Below are 17589 nucleotides of genomic sequence, written 5' to 3' on the forward strand. Positions count from 1 at the left end.
TCTGTTATTGTCATTCTGCTAGCCATGGCCCGGGTCTCAAGGAATTTGTTAAATTGTGTGATGAGTTCTAACTTCAGTTGAACATATCCAAGACAAAAGATATAATCACTGACTCTAGAACAGGGGTGGGCAATCTCAGTCCACGAAGGCCCGTGTCCCTGCAGGTTTTAGATCTCACCTGAATCTCAATACACCTGAATCACATGATTAGTTCGTTACCAGGCCTCTGGAGAACTTCAGGACATGTCGAGGAGCTGATTTATCCATTTAAATCAGCTGTGTTGGTTCGAGGACACATCTAAAACCTGCAGGGACACCAGCCCTCCTGGACTGAGATTGCCCACCCCTGCTCTAGAACATGTACCCATATACAACAGGTCACACCCATTAAGGCTCAGATAGTCGAATGCATTCAATGTTATAAATATTTTGGAAAAGTTATTTATTCAAAGCAGAATTTTAAAGCGAACTGTTTACCTGTGTTCAAAGAAAGGGCGACTCATGTTTGGGAGTCTCGTTTTCACACTGATACAAGCGTGGTGGGTTTTTTTATGTGCTTTTACAGAACATGTTTGATCTTTTTTTATCAGTCAATCAAATTGTTGAGTAGTCTAACAGGCGGGTTGGTGAACCACAGCTGAACCTAGCACAGGGGTGGGCAATCTCAGTCCACGAGGGCCGGTGTCCTGCAGGTTTTAGATCTCACCTTGGGTCAACACACCTGAATCACATGATTAGTTCGTTACCAGGCCTCTGGAGAACTTCAGGACATGTTGAGGAGCTAATTTATCCATTTAAATCAGCTGTGTTGGTTCGAGGACACATCTAAAACCTGCAGGGACACCGGCCCTCGTGGACTGAGATTGCCCACCCCTGACCTAGCATATCTGTACACCAGACAGTCACAGCGGTTGGCTGCTTCAGTTGCACTCTTTGGATAGTGAGGTCCAGTCTCTCACTTCTGGATGGTCCCAAAGTGTAGAACGACAAGGTTTGCAAACAGCTTTGTTCCAGCACTCAGATGAACAAATCATAGCGTTACTTGTGTTGCATTTTTTGTTGATTCAACTAAAGAAACAGGAACAAGTGATGTGTTTTTGCAAGAGGCTGCCTGTAATAAAGAGCCTAAAGACAACACTGAGTGTGTGTTTGCCTACTGTCTGACCTATTTATGCTCGAATGATTCTTAGATGAGTGTCAAGCGTGAAGCGCTGAAAGGTTCAAGGTTAGCACTTCAACTTAAGAAAACACCAGCAAATAGAAAAGCAGTGCAAAAGCACACAAAATGAAATGGAAGTTGACAAAGCAGCCAAGGGTTTTGAAAGACTCTCAGACTTATTTATATTTTTATTTATATTGTGCTAAATCACATATTCTGTTACCTTAAGGTGCAATCAAATTAAAAATTAATTTAAAAAATTAATAAATGTTAATAAATTTCCATTAGAAGATTTAATGTTTAGAAATTCACTTGTTTCTGTGAGATGAGAAAAGTTGTAAAAAGGTTTATTTTCATTTATTTTTTAAATCTGAGAAGAGAGAGCATTCCTAAATGTAAATAGGATTTACTTGTGTAACTCAAAAAATCCTACTTTATACTCGTCCAAACTTAAGATCTAGAAAGGGCAGATAGTTTCTCAGAAGCAGCCCCAGATGGATGACTGGAATACAACCAGAGGGAAGTGAGAGTTGGCTGACAGTGACTAATTGTCATATCTGGGCAGTTCTTGTGACAGCAGAGCTGCAGATTGCATTTGCTGCTTTGTTGGTGCTAACGACATTTCCACACAGATTTTCTTATCTTCCAGTTTGCCTCTGATGGATTGAGGATTGAGGAAACTCCTCATAAGGCCACAGACAGACAAATCTCTGGCCTGTGACAAAACCCTCAGAGTTTGCAGTTTTAGATAAGCATTTGAACTTGGCCCTATTAAACATTAAATTACATCATAAACTTTATTGCATTAATATTTGCTCAGTTCAGTGGGATCTTACTGAGGAATTAAGTAATTATGACCTTTATCACAGCTCAGTAATGTGTGGAGTTTTCCTTTTTTTTCCTTTGTGGGTTATATCCGGGGTGGGTAGTCCAGCTTCCTTGAGTCCAGAGACATGCTTGTTACCTCCCCAACACAGGACACCCCAACAGACATGGCTGAAGTCTTCTCTAAGCTCACACAGCTGTAGACTGACTGGGGAAACACCCAACCAACCTCTAACGTAAAGAACAAGATAATGTACTGTTCCTCGATCAGAACAACTAGAACTAGAATCTGATGTCCAACTAGCAGGTGTTTTTTCCCCTCCAGTTCCCTAGTATTGACCATTGCTTTTCTTTTTTAAAAAAATATTTCTCCAGAGTCTGGGCACTCAGAAAATCATTATTCAGAATGACATTTATCAAAAAATATTATACAAGTATAGCAGACAAAAAATTTGATGTAAAACATTACACATTTATGCTTTTATATTTTGCACTAAAACAGAAAAAGTAATTGTTCTCCCTTGAAATCTTACTCTTAAATCATCTCCTGTATTTACACCCAAAGCCTTTTGTCTTGAGTAATGCAGCCTCCTCAGGCTTTTACTTTGGAGGCAAACAGTAACCAGATTTCAACACCCCACATGTGAGAAGGAGAGATCGTATACATCCCTGGGGAAGTAGAGCCACAGAAGAAGAAACAGGGCAAAGGCAAGTGGCTAATCCTCAAATCAGCAGCATTTCCAACCCTCCGCACTGAGCCTGTAATCTGTGGGCCAGGCAGAGGCAGGAGCAGTCTTGAAGGTTTGGCTCCAGCTGTTTGATGGCTTAATTAAGAGGTCCAGTGGGATCAGTCAGACATGCTGCACTGCTTGTTGTAGGCCTAAAAACACTCAGTTACTGTAATACATTTAACATAGTTCTCATGCGGCGCCTGGTCAAGCGCTTTACTTTACACTTCACTGGAGACAATGTGGGATCTGAGGGGAAGGCAGGGAGTAAGTGAACTGTATAATAAAGGCTTGCTGATTTTAGATTTTGTAATATTTGTAATATTATTTTAACATTATTTTGTTATTTGGTGGCATTCTATTTCGATAAGCAATATGCAGAGCCTTTAAAAAATGTAAAACATTTAATGAGTTGTAGGTAACAATCTGTGGCAAATTCAGTCGTGGTGTTATAAGATTAGCTTGGAATCTGGTCAGGCGGTATTACAAGGTGGGCTGAGGATCAATAAAAACAATTTAACATTGTATTTTGGTCCATCACAGACTGAGCAAGTGTTACACAATAGAGCTTTAAAGACATAATTTGCTATTGCATTAGCCATCATCAGTTCTGGTCATGTATTTTCCTACCAAGCTCTGTCTGAAAAAAGAGAGAAGCAAAAATGATAGTATAGACCAAGCTGGGAAGCACTGGACATTTTACCTTATTTAAAGGTGTCTCCATTTCCAGATCATTTTACTGTTTTGAACTGAAAATTGTGGCAAAGTTGACCCACATGTTGAATATAAATATTAAAATAAATTTACATTTATAAGTTTAAACTACTCAAGCAGTTAAAAATGTTATTCTACAAACTAAGACAAGGTTTTATTGAACAGGAGATTACAGTCTAACTTTACCAGAAAAGCAACAACATTAGTTGTTTTATAAGTTTAGAAGACACTTGGGTATGTTGTAGAAAAGTTGTTTTTTTTTTTTTTTTTAAATCCTGAGACAGTCCTTTGACTTATGCTGTGTAGTGAAAAAGTATCCTTTATTTAAAGTAGCACAAGTTGTATTTTCTTTTACACTATTGATGTAGCAATTGTAAAGTGAAAGACTATACATGCAATAAAACCCATGGATGGTGCAGTGGTTAGCCTCCTTTCTGGTCTGAAGCCTGGCTGGGATTTTTCTCGTTCTCCCCCTGGTCCTTCTTCCGGTTACCCCTGTTTCCTCCCACAGTCCAGCGACAGACTGTACATGTTATGTTTAAGGATCATTTTGTGTTGGGTGGTAAATGGTACTCTGCCGGAGTACTCAAAGCACTCTATACAACATGCCACATTCACCCATTATCAGAAGCACTGTCTTCTATGCTTTTAGGTGCTTTTTAACTACATCACACTCCAATGGATGCATCAGAAAGCAACTTGGGGTTAGTATCTTGCCCAAGGATATTTGGCATGCCAACTAGGGAGAGCCAGGGCTCGAACCACCAACCTTCCGATCAGTAGATGACCTGCTCTACCGCCTGAGTTTCAGCCACCCGAATCCAGCCCAATCCTTGGGCAAGGTACCGAACCTTGAGTTTGCTTTGATGCATCCATCAGTGTGTGTGTGTTAAAGAAACCACTGATCATACACCATGGATACTTTGTGACATTATTTGTCAGACCAGTGTACTCTTGGTGCTTGATCGGGTGATCGTGGCTCAAGAGTTGGGAGTTCGTCTTGTAATCAGAACGTTGCCGGTTCGAGCCCCGGCATCCGACAGTCTCGGTCGTTGTGTCCTTGGGCGAGACACTTCACCCGTTGCCTGCTGGTGGTCAGAGGGCCCGGTGGCGCCAGTGTCCGGCAGCCTCGCCTTTGTCAGTGCGCCCCAGGGTGGCTGTGGCTACAATGTAGCTGCCATCACCTGTGTGTGAATGGGTGGATGACTGGATATGTAAAGCGCTTTGGGGTCCTTAGGGACTAGTAAAGCACTATACAAATACAGGCCATTTACCATTTGATTGACCTTATTGAGAAATACTAAGTCAACTTAGAAATTAATTTGAAAATGTAATTATTGAGAGGTAAATCATTTGATATTGACAATATCTTGCAGTTATCTCAAAACTTTTCACATCAGTTCCACTACAACTGGCTTCATGAAACTGATCTCCTGTCCTTTTTAAAACTAAAGATTATTTTTTAAAGTAAGATCCATTTCAGCCAATCAAAGGTTGTAAGGCGCATCACGCCTCCATCTTGGATCCCTGAATGCCGACCCTCCAGTAGTTATTCATCATGACAAGGTACCACTCTGCTCCCTGCCTGAACAACAGTCCCACATGTTATTCCACGCAGCAGATCAACGGAGCGACAGACCGGACAACCCGCCTTCATCCCTGCAAAAACCAACCAATGAGACTACAGAGCGGGGACGAGCCTTCAGCGACATCCTCTCGTTTCTCACTACGCTGAGGCTGTAAGGTACCCTGGCAGTCATGTGACGGCTCCATAGTACAACTCAGTCAGCACTCAGTCCAGTCTGAACTCTTCCTCTGCTGCTGCTGCATGGAGAACCTCAAGGGCAAACTGTGGCTCGTCGAATGCAACGGATAAAACACATCCTCCTCGCGTTTTTTGCTCTGGGATTATATTCTGGTTGCGCGATCAAGGTAAGATCGGAGTTTTTTTCTCTTTCTTTTCCCCCAGGTCTCTCAGAGCGTGCAGGACGCGTTTCCCTTCCGTGCCATATGCTGCAGCAGCAGGCAGGATGAAAACATGTTTACGTTGAGAGCGGAGACGCGTGCCTACTCATGCGTAATGCGCCGCAGAGAGGGACACTCGGGAAAAACAAAGCCCACAGATCTATACGGAGGACTTTCAGGGTTCACAGTTTAATCAGTTTGACACCAGAGTATAAGTGAATGGAATCTGAATGAGTTTTGCTGTCCCATTTTCAGCTGCGCCTCTGAGTCACTGCTGTCCGAAACCCGATGGCGTGGAAGAGTTAATGGTTACACATGCCAATATAATTATTAAGCACAAATAAGGAGAAAAAACCCTCAGCCATAATTACAATTGTAACATATGATTACAAAATATAGCCTTGAAATGTTGCACGTAAGGCGACAACATTTTGTGAATATAAATGCAACAACTTAAATCTAAAAGAATCCTTTTGCGCTGTGACTGATTTACTGATCCTTTATCGTCCCGTAAACACGCCGAACAGGTGATTTACGCATTCAGAGGAGGAACCCACGCTGCTCCTGGCTGCCCCCTGCGGTGTTTCAGGATAATGTTTTCTCTCTCTCTCTCTCTCTCTCCCCCCCCCCCCCCCCCCCCCCCCCTCTCTCGCTGGTCCGGGTTTATCCTCGTTCATTCAGACCATACAGGGGCCCCTAAAAAGGGAGGGCAAATAGTGGAGGCAGGGAGAGGGGAAGAGAGTATGACCGACGCTCCTCGTTCCAGGAAAATAGCCTATCTATGAAGCCTACACTAGGACATTGTAAAACTATGATCATGTGAACTCATACTGCATACTATCACTCTGATCTGGACACATGTAAAGAAAGTACAGCCAGCTGACTTGTAAACATAGATCAGATACAGATACAGAAACCAGCCTCAGTTAAGGTATGTCATTGAACCATAGCTCTGTTAAGATATCATGAGAGTGTATCTAAAACTTGAGATTTGTTCCTGTAAACAGCATAGCGATGGTTAGACATAAAAGAACCCGAACTTAAGCAATGTTTAAAAATTCAAATATTTACATGTTTAAAATGGGAAAAGCCTTAAATTGGGAAAAATAAAAAATAAAAATCCTGTGATTGTGTGAATAACATGAAAGATATTGAAGCAGAGATTCAGGCAAATAAAGTCCAAACCTTTGTGACTAGTTTAAACATTAAAAGATCAGGGCCTCCAAAGTTGGCTGAGATTTGACACTTTTTTTAAAACAGATTTTGAAACAAATGTTGTAAGTACAGTATTGCTATCAAAGGTCATAGCACACTACTTCAAATCCAGCTGCAATTTTTGATGAACTGCAGGGATCATTTACATTTACACAAATTTTGTGTGGTAGAAAAATAAACCGGGCTAATAATATGTAACATCCTTTAACGCTTGCACACTGGCATAGAAAATTGGGCTCCTCTATTAGTGTATGTGGATTATTGACAAAATATGGGTATTTTAAAATGGTTATAGCCAATGTACAAGTATCGAGACAACACAGGGAGAACACTAACTTAGTAGTTAAGCCCTCCAACATTACTTTTTATCAATTCATCTTTTCAAAAGAAACCAAACAAACCCAAAGAAGTTAGCAGAACTAAAAAAAAAATGGCTTATGAGTTTATGAACTCATCAGAACTCTTTCAGAGTCAAAAATGACCCTCAGTGTTTTTCATACACTTGTTGTTTCTGCACTCAAACCTAATAAAATGAATCATTTTAAGAAGGTAACACAATTAATTGTAATGAATGCAGCATTGATACAGTTTAGGGACTTCTTTAACAATGAAGACATGGACACACTGTGTATACATATATTTGTTTGCAGTTTTTGTTTGTTTATATATAATGGTATGCTTTCAGGTTTTGTCAAATGTGCAGCAGCTGCTTGTGGCATGGAGATTAACCGACTTGTCATTATCTCTGTTTATTCTTTTAGACATACTGTTTCCTGTCTGGAGACCTTGGATTGCGAGCTTCTTTCTCCAGCGCTAACACCAGGTGTTTTTGGTATCTCATCCGTGAGAAGTGTGGCTTTTGTGACCTGGGTATATTTGGTCTTCTCCACCAGCAGAAGGAATAATTCTCTTGCAAGTCATCCCTAAACACAGACTCTGAGTCCAGAAAGAGACAGTGGTTTGGCAGTATCCAGGGATGGTAGATAACTCCCTTGTGAGTGAAGACACTTTTCTTCTTTACAGCGGTGCTCCAGTGGCCTGCCAGCAATCTGACATGGTCAAGGACTTGGGCTCCTACCAGGTTATGCCGTCACCATTTTCGGAGGAGGACCTGAGCGACTCATCCAGTCCACGTTCCTGCTCCAGCCCAGACTCCCAGGTGCTGAGCTCCAGCTATGGTAGCAGCTCTAGTGCTGAAAGTCAGGACAGTATGCTGGACCACCTGCTGTCTCAGGCCTCCTTAGGGAGTGCCAACAGCGTTACCACAGAATCCGTGGATCCTATGCCATTATCCACTTTCCTGTGGGATTCACGGAAAGAAGAGCCGTTCAAACGTGAGCAAGTAAAGGAGGAAAATTTTGACTTCCTCACCTGGACCCATGGTGAGCTAAAAGAACAGCTTGTAGGGTGTTTCCAGCCCACGCTGGAAGAGATAGAAGAATTCCTGGAGGAGAACATGGACGTAGTGACAATGAAACAGGAGATCCAAGAGGATTGCCCAGAGTTGGGAGTAACGCAGGAGTCTTTTGGTCTAGAAGTTGGCCTGGAGTGGTGCGTAGAGGCCTCCCCTGAGCCTAAAGTAGAGCCAGAGGCAAAGTATTCTGACCAAACTGTTCCCACTGTCGGCACTGCAGGTCTGGTGGCTGTTGCGTCTAGTGACACCAAAACCACAAGAGTTAACCCCACACAGGAATCCAGCACAGGGGCCAAGAAGGAATCCACTAACAAACCTTCATCTTCAGACAGTGACACAAATGGTAATGGAATGCCGGTCATTCTGCAAATCCAGCCTATACAGATCAAGCAGGAGCCTACAGTGCCACCACTTACTCCAGCAGCCCATCCCCCACAGCCTGCCCCAGCCTCAGACATCAAAATTGCACAGCTACTGGTCAACATCCAAGGTCAAACCTTTGCCCTTGTGCCCCACATCCTGCCCTCCCCCAGCCTTAACGTCTCCTCAAAGTTTGTACGAATCGCTCCAGTCCCAATTGCAGCCAAACCTCTTGGGCTCGGGGACAGCTCTACTAGCCAGGCATCAGGAATCCTTGTTGGCGGACAAAAATTCCAGAAGAACACAGTGGCGGATCTCATCAAAATGCACAAATGCTCTTTTCCTGGCTGCACCAAGATGTACACCAAGAGCAGCCACCTGAAGGCCCACCTGAGGAGGCACACAGGGGAGAAGCCTTTTGCCTGCAACTGGCAGGGCTGCGGATGGAGGTGGGTACCGAGGAACCGAATGCTCTTACATATAAACATAGTATGTTTTCTTAGCAGACTAGATTCAAAGATTGACTCATATATACGAGTGATTAAGTGTAACCTGTGTAAAGGTTTGTTTGTTAACAGAGCAATAACAGCAGGCTCTAGCAGGCATCTGCATAATTTCATTACTGGCCTAGCTGCAGTAATTTTTTGTCAGTCGGACATATCCCTGTTCATCAAGTGTGGTGCAGAGTCCAAGTAACTTAAACCCCCAAAATCCACAATCTAATATTAGTGTTTTAGGTTTAGACAAAAATTAAAAGGGGCATTTCTTAAAAAGTAGATTATGTTACATTTCACATTCAATCTAATTCAGTTTGGTACTACACTTTTTCCGTTAATAGATTTTCCACATGGGGTATTCTAGACCAGGAAGAAATTATATTCAAACCCAAAACACAGACAAGCAGCCCTGCAACATGAATGTCACTATTTGTAACCAAGTAGATTACCATGGAAGCAAGCACTTGTTGTCTTTCTGAAATCTCAGGAAAATGGCACAGCAGTGAGGCAGGCCACTCACAGTTAGCCAGGAAGATGTAACAGTAAAGCAAAAGATGCCATCCTGTGGTTTTTTCCTTTTCACTAACCCATTAAGCTGAAGAGCTCTTAGTAGCTGCCTTGCAGTCTAGCAAGTGCTAATTGGAGTGATGTGAGGTGGTGGCAACACAGAGATATCCAAGTTGGGTAAGAATAACCATGGTGTCTTTTTTTCTGTGGATGTAAACTAAATCTGTCACAGTGCATGTGGACTGGAGTCACATGGTCACAACATGGATGCCTCCTGTTGAGACCTGACAGCTGTGCAGTTGCTGGGGCAGCATGAGTGTGTGTGTGTGTGTATTTGTGTTTTTTCAGTATAAAACAGCAAGAGTTAATTTAGAACCTGCTGTGTTTAATGGCAGAGGAAGAAGGTGGATGTCTTCATCAGTAGGCAATTACTTTGCTAATTAAAGTAAAGTGTCTTTTTGCTATTATTAACGTGGAAGTCTGTTTGTGTGAATGTGATGGAGTTTGACTCCTGTTCAGAGTTGGCAGAGCTAAGCTGGCCTGTTTCCTGAGGACATCAGGTGGGATGTTCAGGCTGACCTTAAGCTAGTGAAGAGTTGAAGAGTACAACACTGACTTTATGTCCCATGAGTAAAATTAACTTTTTGTGCTTTTTAATCAGTAGCTCCAAAAAGGACCCAGAACGGATGGAAAACAGACATGTTTTAACTTAAAAAAAATAGTTCTGCCACTATCTTGAAAAGCTTTTCCTTAAACGTTGATAGTGAATAACATATTCTTGCCTATCTATCTATCTATCTATCTATCTATCTATCTATCTATCTATCTATCTATCTATCTATCTATCTATCTATCTATCTATCTGTCTATCTGTCTGTCTGTCTGTCTTTAGGCAAAACTGACTTTTTAATATTTTTAGAAAAGTATTGGAAGTGGAAGTTGCCACTAATGATGACTCGGATCTCAGAGGGTTAAGCTCTTTATGTACCATGTAGCCACAACTACAGCCAATTTAGAGTCACCAGTTAACCCAATATGTGTGTCTTTGTATTGTGGGACTACGATTTCCTGGAGAAAAGCCACACAGACAAAGAGAACCCACATAAACTCAGAGTGTTTTTGCCTCAATGCAAGAGTGCTGTACTCACCATGGTGTAGTCCCAAGTAACACTCCAGTGGAACAGTTTCTGTGGTGTAGCCATATAATAACAACACATAAAAGAGGTTGTGGTCATTTCACATATTTCTGTCAGATCAGGTTGATGTCATATTGACTTTAGACTGAATTGAAAATCTGCACTTTGGATTTGTTAAAATGTGTTTGAATTAGATGACATGTTTTCAAATATGTAATTTTTACAAATCCAAAATATCTTTTCCAATAAGGATTTCCCAGGAAAAGATTTAAAAAGCATGTTGACCATGTAGAACACTGACGCTAGACTGAACTTACAGCCGGTAACGATAAACAAAAACTGGCTAAAATATTTGGACAGGTCAGAAGCAGAGCATCTTCAAATTTGGTCATAACATCTTTTGCCTTTGAATATGGAATGAACAGTAAATAAAAAATACTCCAACCAGTGTGTTTTTACATAATTTGACGTACAAGAACCAGTCTTTCAAGAGATAACATGCAGTCACTCATAAACTCAAAGCATGCAGGTAGCAGGCAATAAATAATATCTCCTAAAAGCTTTGAATTGTGGTATTCCCAACCTGGCAACATGCCACCAGGCATGTACCCTACAGCGGGACTGCTGTGTCCTGATACATGAGCTGCAGAAATTTGTGCAGTAGTAATCCAGGCAGTGTGTCCCAGCTAACAAAGGGCTCTTGTCTGTACACAAAAGGCAGGATCTAGTTAGGATGAAAGTGTGTGTGTGTGTGTTTGTGTGTGTGTGTGTGTGTTTCAGAGAAAAAAAGAGAAAACCAGTGTGTGTGAAACCCACTGTATGTGTTGGGATAAATGAGGGGGCCTCCCAAAGGGGGAGGGGGGCAGGTTGGGAAAATTATTAAAGTAGCTGCTGATTGAGCCGAGACGCAAAGACTAAGATTTTAAGGGAAAAACAGGAAAAACATGTTGCTTATATTGTTAGCTTAACTGTTGTCAAGACGGTGGGAGAAAAAACGAGTTTTGCACACAGTCACTTGAAGGGAGCAGCAGTGAGGAAGTGAACAAAGACAAAGTGTTGAATAGTTACCATGACTGTGGGTTAGGAACGTCCAGGCTGCACACTGCATGAAAGGGAAGAGCGGGTATCAGGCAGGGTTCCTCATATGGACTAGGAGGAACAGGGAGAACGGTTAAAAGAACAAATGAATGCAGTACAGTGTATAACACGGTCACTCTAGATATAACTACGTTTACAGTGTAAAGAATTCAGATAAGGTTCACCCTTAGATCTCCCCTGTTTTTGTAACGCAAAAACTGTGAACTGTAAAACCAAATTGCATACAAGAGACTTCAAAGGTAACATCTGCTGGTTTCTTAAACTACTACTAGTGTAGCTAAAATGCACCCAACCCTAACTCTCTTAAAAGGATCGCTAGAGACCTGGTGGAGTTAAGGAGGTAAGGTAAGTTATTAGTAGGCCGTGATGTCATCTTAACATGCCTCTGTTCACCCCTGCATTCAATAATTACATTCATGAATATGCTTCAAAACAAATGATGTCAGACAAGCAGTGCATAATTTTTATCTCATTGGCTGAGTAGGGTTTTTGTGGTGAAGTGAGCTGTGAGATTTGATTCAAAATAAAAGAAAGTTTTCACTAGTGATCTGGAACCTGATTAACAACACAAGGCTCCAAAAGGTTAGGTCAACCACAGACACAGCTGTTCAGTACAGTGTGTGCCAGGCATGGGTTTGGCATTAACTGGCATTAAAATACTGATTCCTAACACTGGGCCAGAAACGAAGACATAATACAGAAATTCTCTTTACGAGAAGGATCCAGGTGTCTGTTTTCTGGCTGAGTTGGACAATAGAATGATTTTTCCCAAAATTATTTGTGTTCTTTTCAATTTGAGTCAGTGCTGGAGGAACATAGTTGGATAAACACTTGGCTGGATACTGTGCAGCCCTCTAATTCAAGGTTAGAAGGAAACAGACTGTAGAGGGCTGCTTTTAATTGTTTCCCTTTCTCACAGATGTCTTAACCCAATCTTTTATTTCTTTCTACTGCAGTTTAGTTCAAGTATGACAAATATAGATGTTGTTTGCTCTAAAGAAGAGTAACTACAAGCTGAAATAAAACCAAAGTTCATTGCAGGCAAAAAAAAATGGACACAACATTAGAAATCCTGTCACTGTTTCTCTGATGCTCTCTCACAGAGCAACAGATCCGAACCAGATGTTGGAATGTCAGAGCGATAGTGTTTCATCTACGCACGCCATGTAAAACTGTTTGCTGATCAGATTTGGGTGCACGTGGTTTATTGAAAGATATTATATGATAAAATTAGATTCAGACTTTGGGCTCTGTTCATGTATCAAATATCATCCACACACCCGCCCTGCGATGAAGACACTGTCTGCCACTACAGTAGGGATTACTCGTGCCTTGATTGTGAAATTATGAGGCAATGCTGATATTTATAACCCTAACCTTAACTTTGTCTTGTTGGAATATCTGATTTTGAGTTAGTACAGTAGTCAGTGTGTTCAACTTTGAAAATCATTTTTATTTCTGTGTAAGGCACGTGGTTAGTCGTGGTTTAGAGGTTCGGATTGGTTATATTCATCTTTATGTTTTTATTCTTTGTCACTGCTAGAATAACTTTGCATGACTGCACCTGTCATTCCTTTTAAGACAACCGATTGGCTGCTCCGAACAAACAGCAGGTGCTTGGGCCTTCTGTGCCATAGCTGTTTTCCTGAGAGTAAATTTTTAGGGATATGTCAGTGAGATCCTACAGATCCAAGTGTAGAAAGCTAAACAAAGTGTGTATTCTGAGCTTTTTGTCCACTAAGATTATTTATACCCATTTAAAACTTTGGTCATGTACAATATGAGTGGCACAGTATATTTGATTGAGCTCACTTAATTCATAAACTAAACTCCAGATATAACGATGGCAAAAAACAAAAAAGTTTGAACATTACAGAGAAGATAAGTATCTATACACCGTCTATTCTACACATAGAGTTTGAGTTTTGCTGTAAGTCTGCTGGTCTCTGTCGGGGACTCGGCAGACACTTCTGGTCAGTAACTAGTCAATTACATAAGTCACAGTGTGGACTTTATCTACTTGTTTCAAATGAGTTTTTATTGGCTAGATGCTGTGGTTGGGCTTGGAAGGGTTTCATTGGCAGGGTCCAGTTTTTTAAACTGCTGTCAGGTGTTGCATGCAATCTAACTTACACGTGTGCAGCATCATTTTTAAGCTCTAAGCTTCTTGTGCCTGCCAAGGATAGAGGGTAGATTGCATTTTAGTCTAGCTTTTTAAATGTTGCTCCTTAATTATAGGGCGCAATTGTACCAATTCATCATGCTGTCAAGTCACCAGGGTAACATCTGGGAGGCAGAGCCCAGCTGGGGACAGTCAGTTTCAGAGAACTAGGGTGCTGGGAAGAAACCCTGGAGCTGTCATCCTCGTGACTCCAGCCAAGTTTTTGTTTGTCCAAATGAGTAAGAAGGAAATGAGTTGAAGCATCAGCATTTGAAGCATTCTTGCTTGTGACCAGATAATGATGCAGTTGCAGTAAAAATCTTGGGATTGGCAAGAGCAAGTTTCTAACTTAGGTAGTTTCCAGAAGTACAAGGTAAGAGACAAGGGCGTTATATATCGTTTTTAAATTTCGTGCCTTGAAATATCCATGCTCATTCAGGGATATTTATGTTGTGTGCCTTGCAAGTGTTTCTTTTTGTTCAGAGCTGCCAAGCATACCGAGTTCCATCAAAAAGAGAAAAACAGGTCTGGGTGAATTATGCAACTAGGTTGACAAAAGCGAGGCAGGATTTTCCTGAAACCACACGCAGCTGAAACAAACCCATACACAGACCTGGACAGACTGTCCTGGTCTTTTGACAACAAACATATTTTGTGATTTATTGTTTTTTGTTTTTTTTTACTGTCAAAGACAATGGGCCCATTCATTAAGAGCTGAACAATCCCTTCACTCATTGTTTTTTAACCCTCTCAGGCTCAAATTAAACTTTTTGTTGCTAATGCACAACCAAGTCCTGCAGTGGTACTTCTGAGTAAAAAAACCTCATAAAATATGTATGTGGGGTAATCAGGTTGTTAGTTTTTAACTGTTGCAAATTGGCAACGCCTGCCTTGAGAGGGTTAAGAGTCAGCTCCCACTGGAGCTAACTGGACAAACCAGTTGAGGCAGGTTTATCAGGTTGGTCCTCAGTCTTATTCAGCTGTCTCATGGTCTTAATCATAACCCACAGCAGGTGGAGAGCAGTTTTCTGAGGCTGCAGAGTAGAATAAGGCTGCCAGCTGCTGTCCAAGACTGTGTTGAAATCTGTTCATGGGATGAGGAACTTACTAAGAAGGAAGCTGATTTCTGTTCTGTTATTTATTGTCACAAAATATATATGGTGTTACTTTACTGATCTCCTTTTATACACCCTGCACTCACATGATAGTGCACGTATATACATGCAAGTTCACTGCACACAAGCACAATCTAATTTTGTAGGAAACAAGCCACACCTGTAAAGCAAAGTAGTGCAAAATTGTTCAAGACATTTCCAGACAGTTAAGAAAAGTGAAGTCTAAGGTCACCAGATTTGTGACCTGTGCACGCACCGCCACCTCTCTCGGTTTGCCTTTGTTGAATTCTGAAACATTTCTGTTCTTCTTTCAGGTTCTCACGTTCAGATGAGCTGTCGCGTCACCGGCGGTCCCATTCGGGGGTTAAGCCCTACCAGTGTCCTGTATGTGAGAAGAAATTCGCCCGCAGTGACCATCTGTCAAAACACATCAAAGTCCACCGTTTTCCACGAAGCAGTCGGACAGTCCGCTCAGCAAACTGATGCTCCACCTGCTGAGATTACTGGGATCACTGGGAATCCTTGGAACACCCTCATACTATATCAGTACTTTTTAAAATTCTTTTTCCCCCCTTTTTTTTGTCGCGTCATCAGCAAGTCATCTGGAATATGTGAGTTGAAGCAAACCTCACTTGGCGTTAGAGTGGTCTGGGATTGTTCTAAGTTATTGTAAGAAACCAACACGCTTACCATCCTGTCTGTAATCAGCTGAAGGTTGATGTCGGTGCTTTGGTCGGTTGTGCACTGTTCTTATCACCTGCCTGAGAAGAAAATAAGATAAGCTTATTTCGGTTCAGTCTGGATTATGTGATACGTTTGGTAATAGCCTTGCATTTCCATTCTAACTGGATACAGGAGCTGCCGTTTATTTTCCTGAAAGCTGCTAATGTCTCAGACATGTTAAATTTATGCAATGTTTCAGAAGTGAAACTCACTTGGATCCTCATCAGCTACTACCCGAGTCGTAGTTACTTTTCCTTGTGTCCAGAGAGCTTTCTCTCAAGGTTTTGTCCTGTTGTTTTTGCTGCCTTGCACCACTGTTAATTGACTAATAAGGGTGGATAACTTTCTATTCAGCTTGTGTCTGAAACACAATGAGGGAACTGTTTTACTGACGTGGACATGAACTACTGATTGGATAACAAAAGGAAATAAAACATGATAAGCTATCAGGACTCCTCTTACTTTTTACAGGAACTTTGTAAACTGATGTAAAGAGGAGAGCTAAAAAGTGACAAACTCAAAGGTTAAGTGCACAGTGATTGTTAAAACTGGCCTTCTGATCAGTGTTAAATGTTATTTGTTGAATTTTAAGCCAAGTCGTGTCTACCTGCTTCCTGGTCTTCTGTTTGTATCATTGTTTAAGCCTTACTGTAACAAAAACAAAATCATTGTTGGAGCGTGACATTGTTCTGGAAATCAAGCTTCTCATTGCAATGTGCTGTTTGACTGTTCACAACAGGGCCCTGAACTAAAATTGTTGCCTACATCTGCTAGTTTTACCTGATCTATCACTTTGCTGATGACACAATTTCTGCCTCGACTCTGCTTTATCTGTTACTCGAAACGCCCTGACGGCCTTCCACCTCAGCCAGCACGTATCTTACCTTGAGGGGATGAATGAATTCCCACACACCATGGTGCTGACCTGCCATGAGCTGGAGAATGTGGTGGCAACGTCCCCAAATTTTTGAATGTTTTTATTTCTCTCGAACATTATTGGCTGTGTGTACAACAGCCCGTAGGGGTGCGACTATGCCGTCCATGTATAATTCATGTCTGTATAGTGACAACATGCAGGGGTACACAACATTGTACATCATTCCTTTTATTCAATTTTGAATTTTTAATGCTTGTGTCAGCACAGGTGTTTTATCGCATCCTATGAATGTATGTAAATATACAGGCGCGTACATCGCTGCATCCAGGAAACACACAGAGACTATTCTGATGATTTATAGTTTTCAACCCTAAATGTGTACATAACATTTCAGTACATATGGATATATTATATATTTTTCCTTTGTTCTATCCAAGATGCATTTACAAATAAAAGTGAAAAGAATCAGTCATGTATTGTTGTTTTTTTTGCTGTGTATTGCTGTGTTTATTACTTCAGGAGAGAACGGTCTATTTCTGCAAACACACACATCCAGGTAAATATACTAATTGTAAAACTGAAACTGAGATAAAAATTCAGGACGGATTCTTTTCCAAGTTTCCTGTCCTACATCTAAATCTGTGACTTCAACGCCTTACTTTATAAGTATACCCCCAAAGCATTATGGGAAGTGTAAGGCAGAGGTAAATTTCATCTTATTCCTGCAAGTCAATAAAAAGATACAAATATATTTTAATACTTTTTCTATATTCTTTGTATATTTCTGGTGACAGAACTCGTTTAGCTGTTCCTTCTAACCGTACTGAACCGGTGGTGACATACACCTTGGTATATTTAGTTTGGCTTAACCCAAGTTTAGTGTATTTTAATTAGCAGGGATAGCAGGAAAAGCCTGCTCTGTTATTTGGCAGTAACACACTGTTCTTGGGCCATGAATGAAAAGCCAGAGGTGAGAAGAATCGCACAAGACCCCAGCACAGAGCAGAGCAGGCATTAGTGATAAAGGGATGTAGCAAAAAGCAGAGTTAGCTGGAGGTGGGTTGCAAAGCAGCCTGTAGACTATGGACAGGATAA

General features: G+C 41.3%; 1 protein-coding gene across 1 annotated transcript; it reads left to right on the forward strand.

Moving 5' to 3' along the window:
* The first annotated feature begins 4958 nt into the window (after positions 1–4958).
* klf15 (Kruppel like factor 15) lies at positions 4959–16966 on the forward strand. The gene is made up of 3 exons (XM_084927405.1): positions 4959–5358; positions 7368–8829; positions 15209–16966. The coding sequence occupies exons 2-3, from the start codon at positions 7583–7585 to the stop codon at positions 15375–15377; spliced, it is 1416 nt and encodes a 471-aa protein (XP_084783531.1). The 5' UTR covers positions 4959–5358; positions 7368–7582; the 3' UTR covers positions 15378–16966.
* Positions 16967–17589: the final 623 nt, after the last annotated feature.

This window comes from Perissodus microlepis, chromosome 5, assembly GCF_051167445.1.
Source record: "Perissodus microlepis isolate ML-2025 ecotype Zambia chromosome 5, ASM5116744v1, whole genome shotgun sequence".
In the NCBI taxonomy this organism is placed as follows: domain Eukaryota; kingdom Metazoa; phylum Chordata; class Actinopteri; order Cichliformes; family Cichlidae; genus Perissodus; species Perissodus microlepis.

What these genes read in the sequence shown, in the direction of transcription:
- klf15 (XM_084927405.1), top strand. Translation starts at nt 7,583, where the DNA reads ATGGTAGATAACTCCCTTGTGAGTGAAGACACTTTTCTTCTTTACAGC. An exon ending in TGGCAGGGCTGCGGATGGAG is followed by an intron (nt 8,830 to 15,208) that starts GTGGGTACCGAG and finishes TTCTTCTTTCAG; the next exon opens with GTTCTCACGTTCAGATGAGC.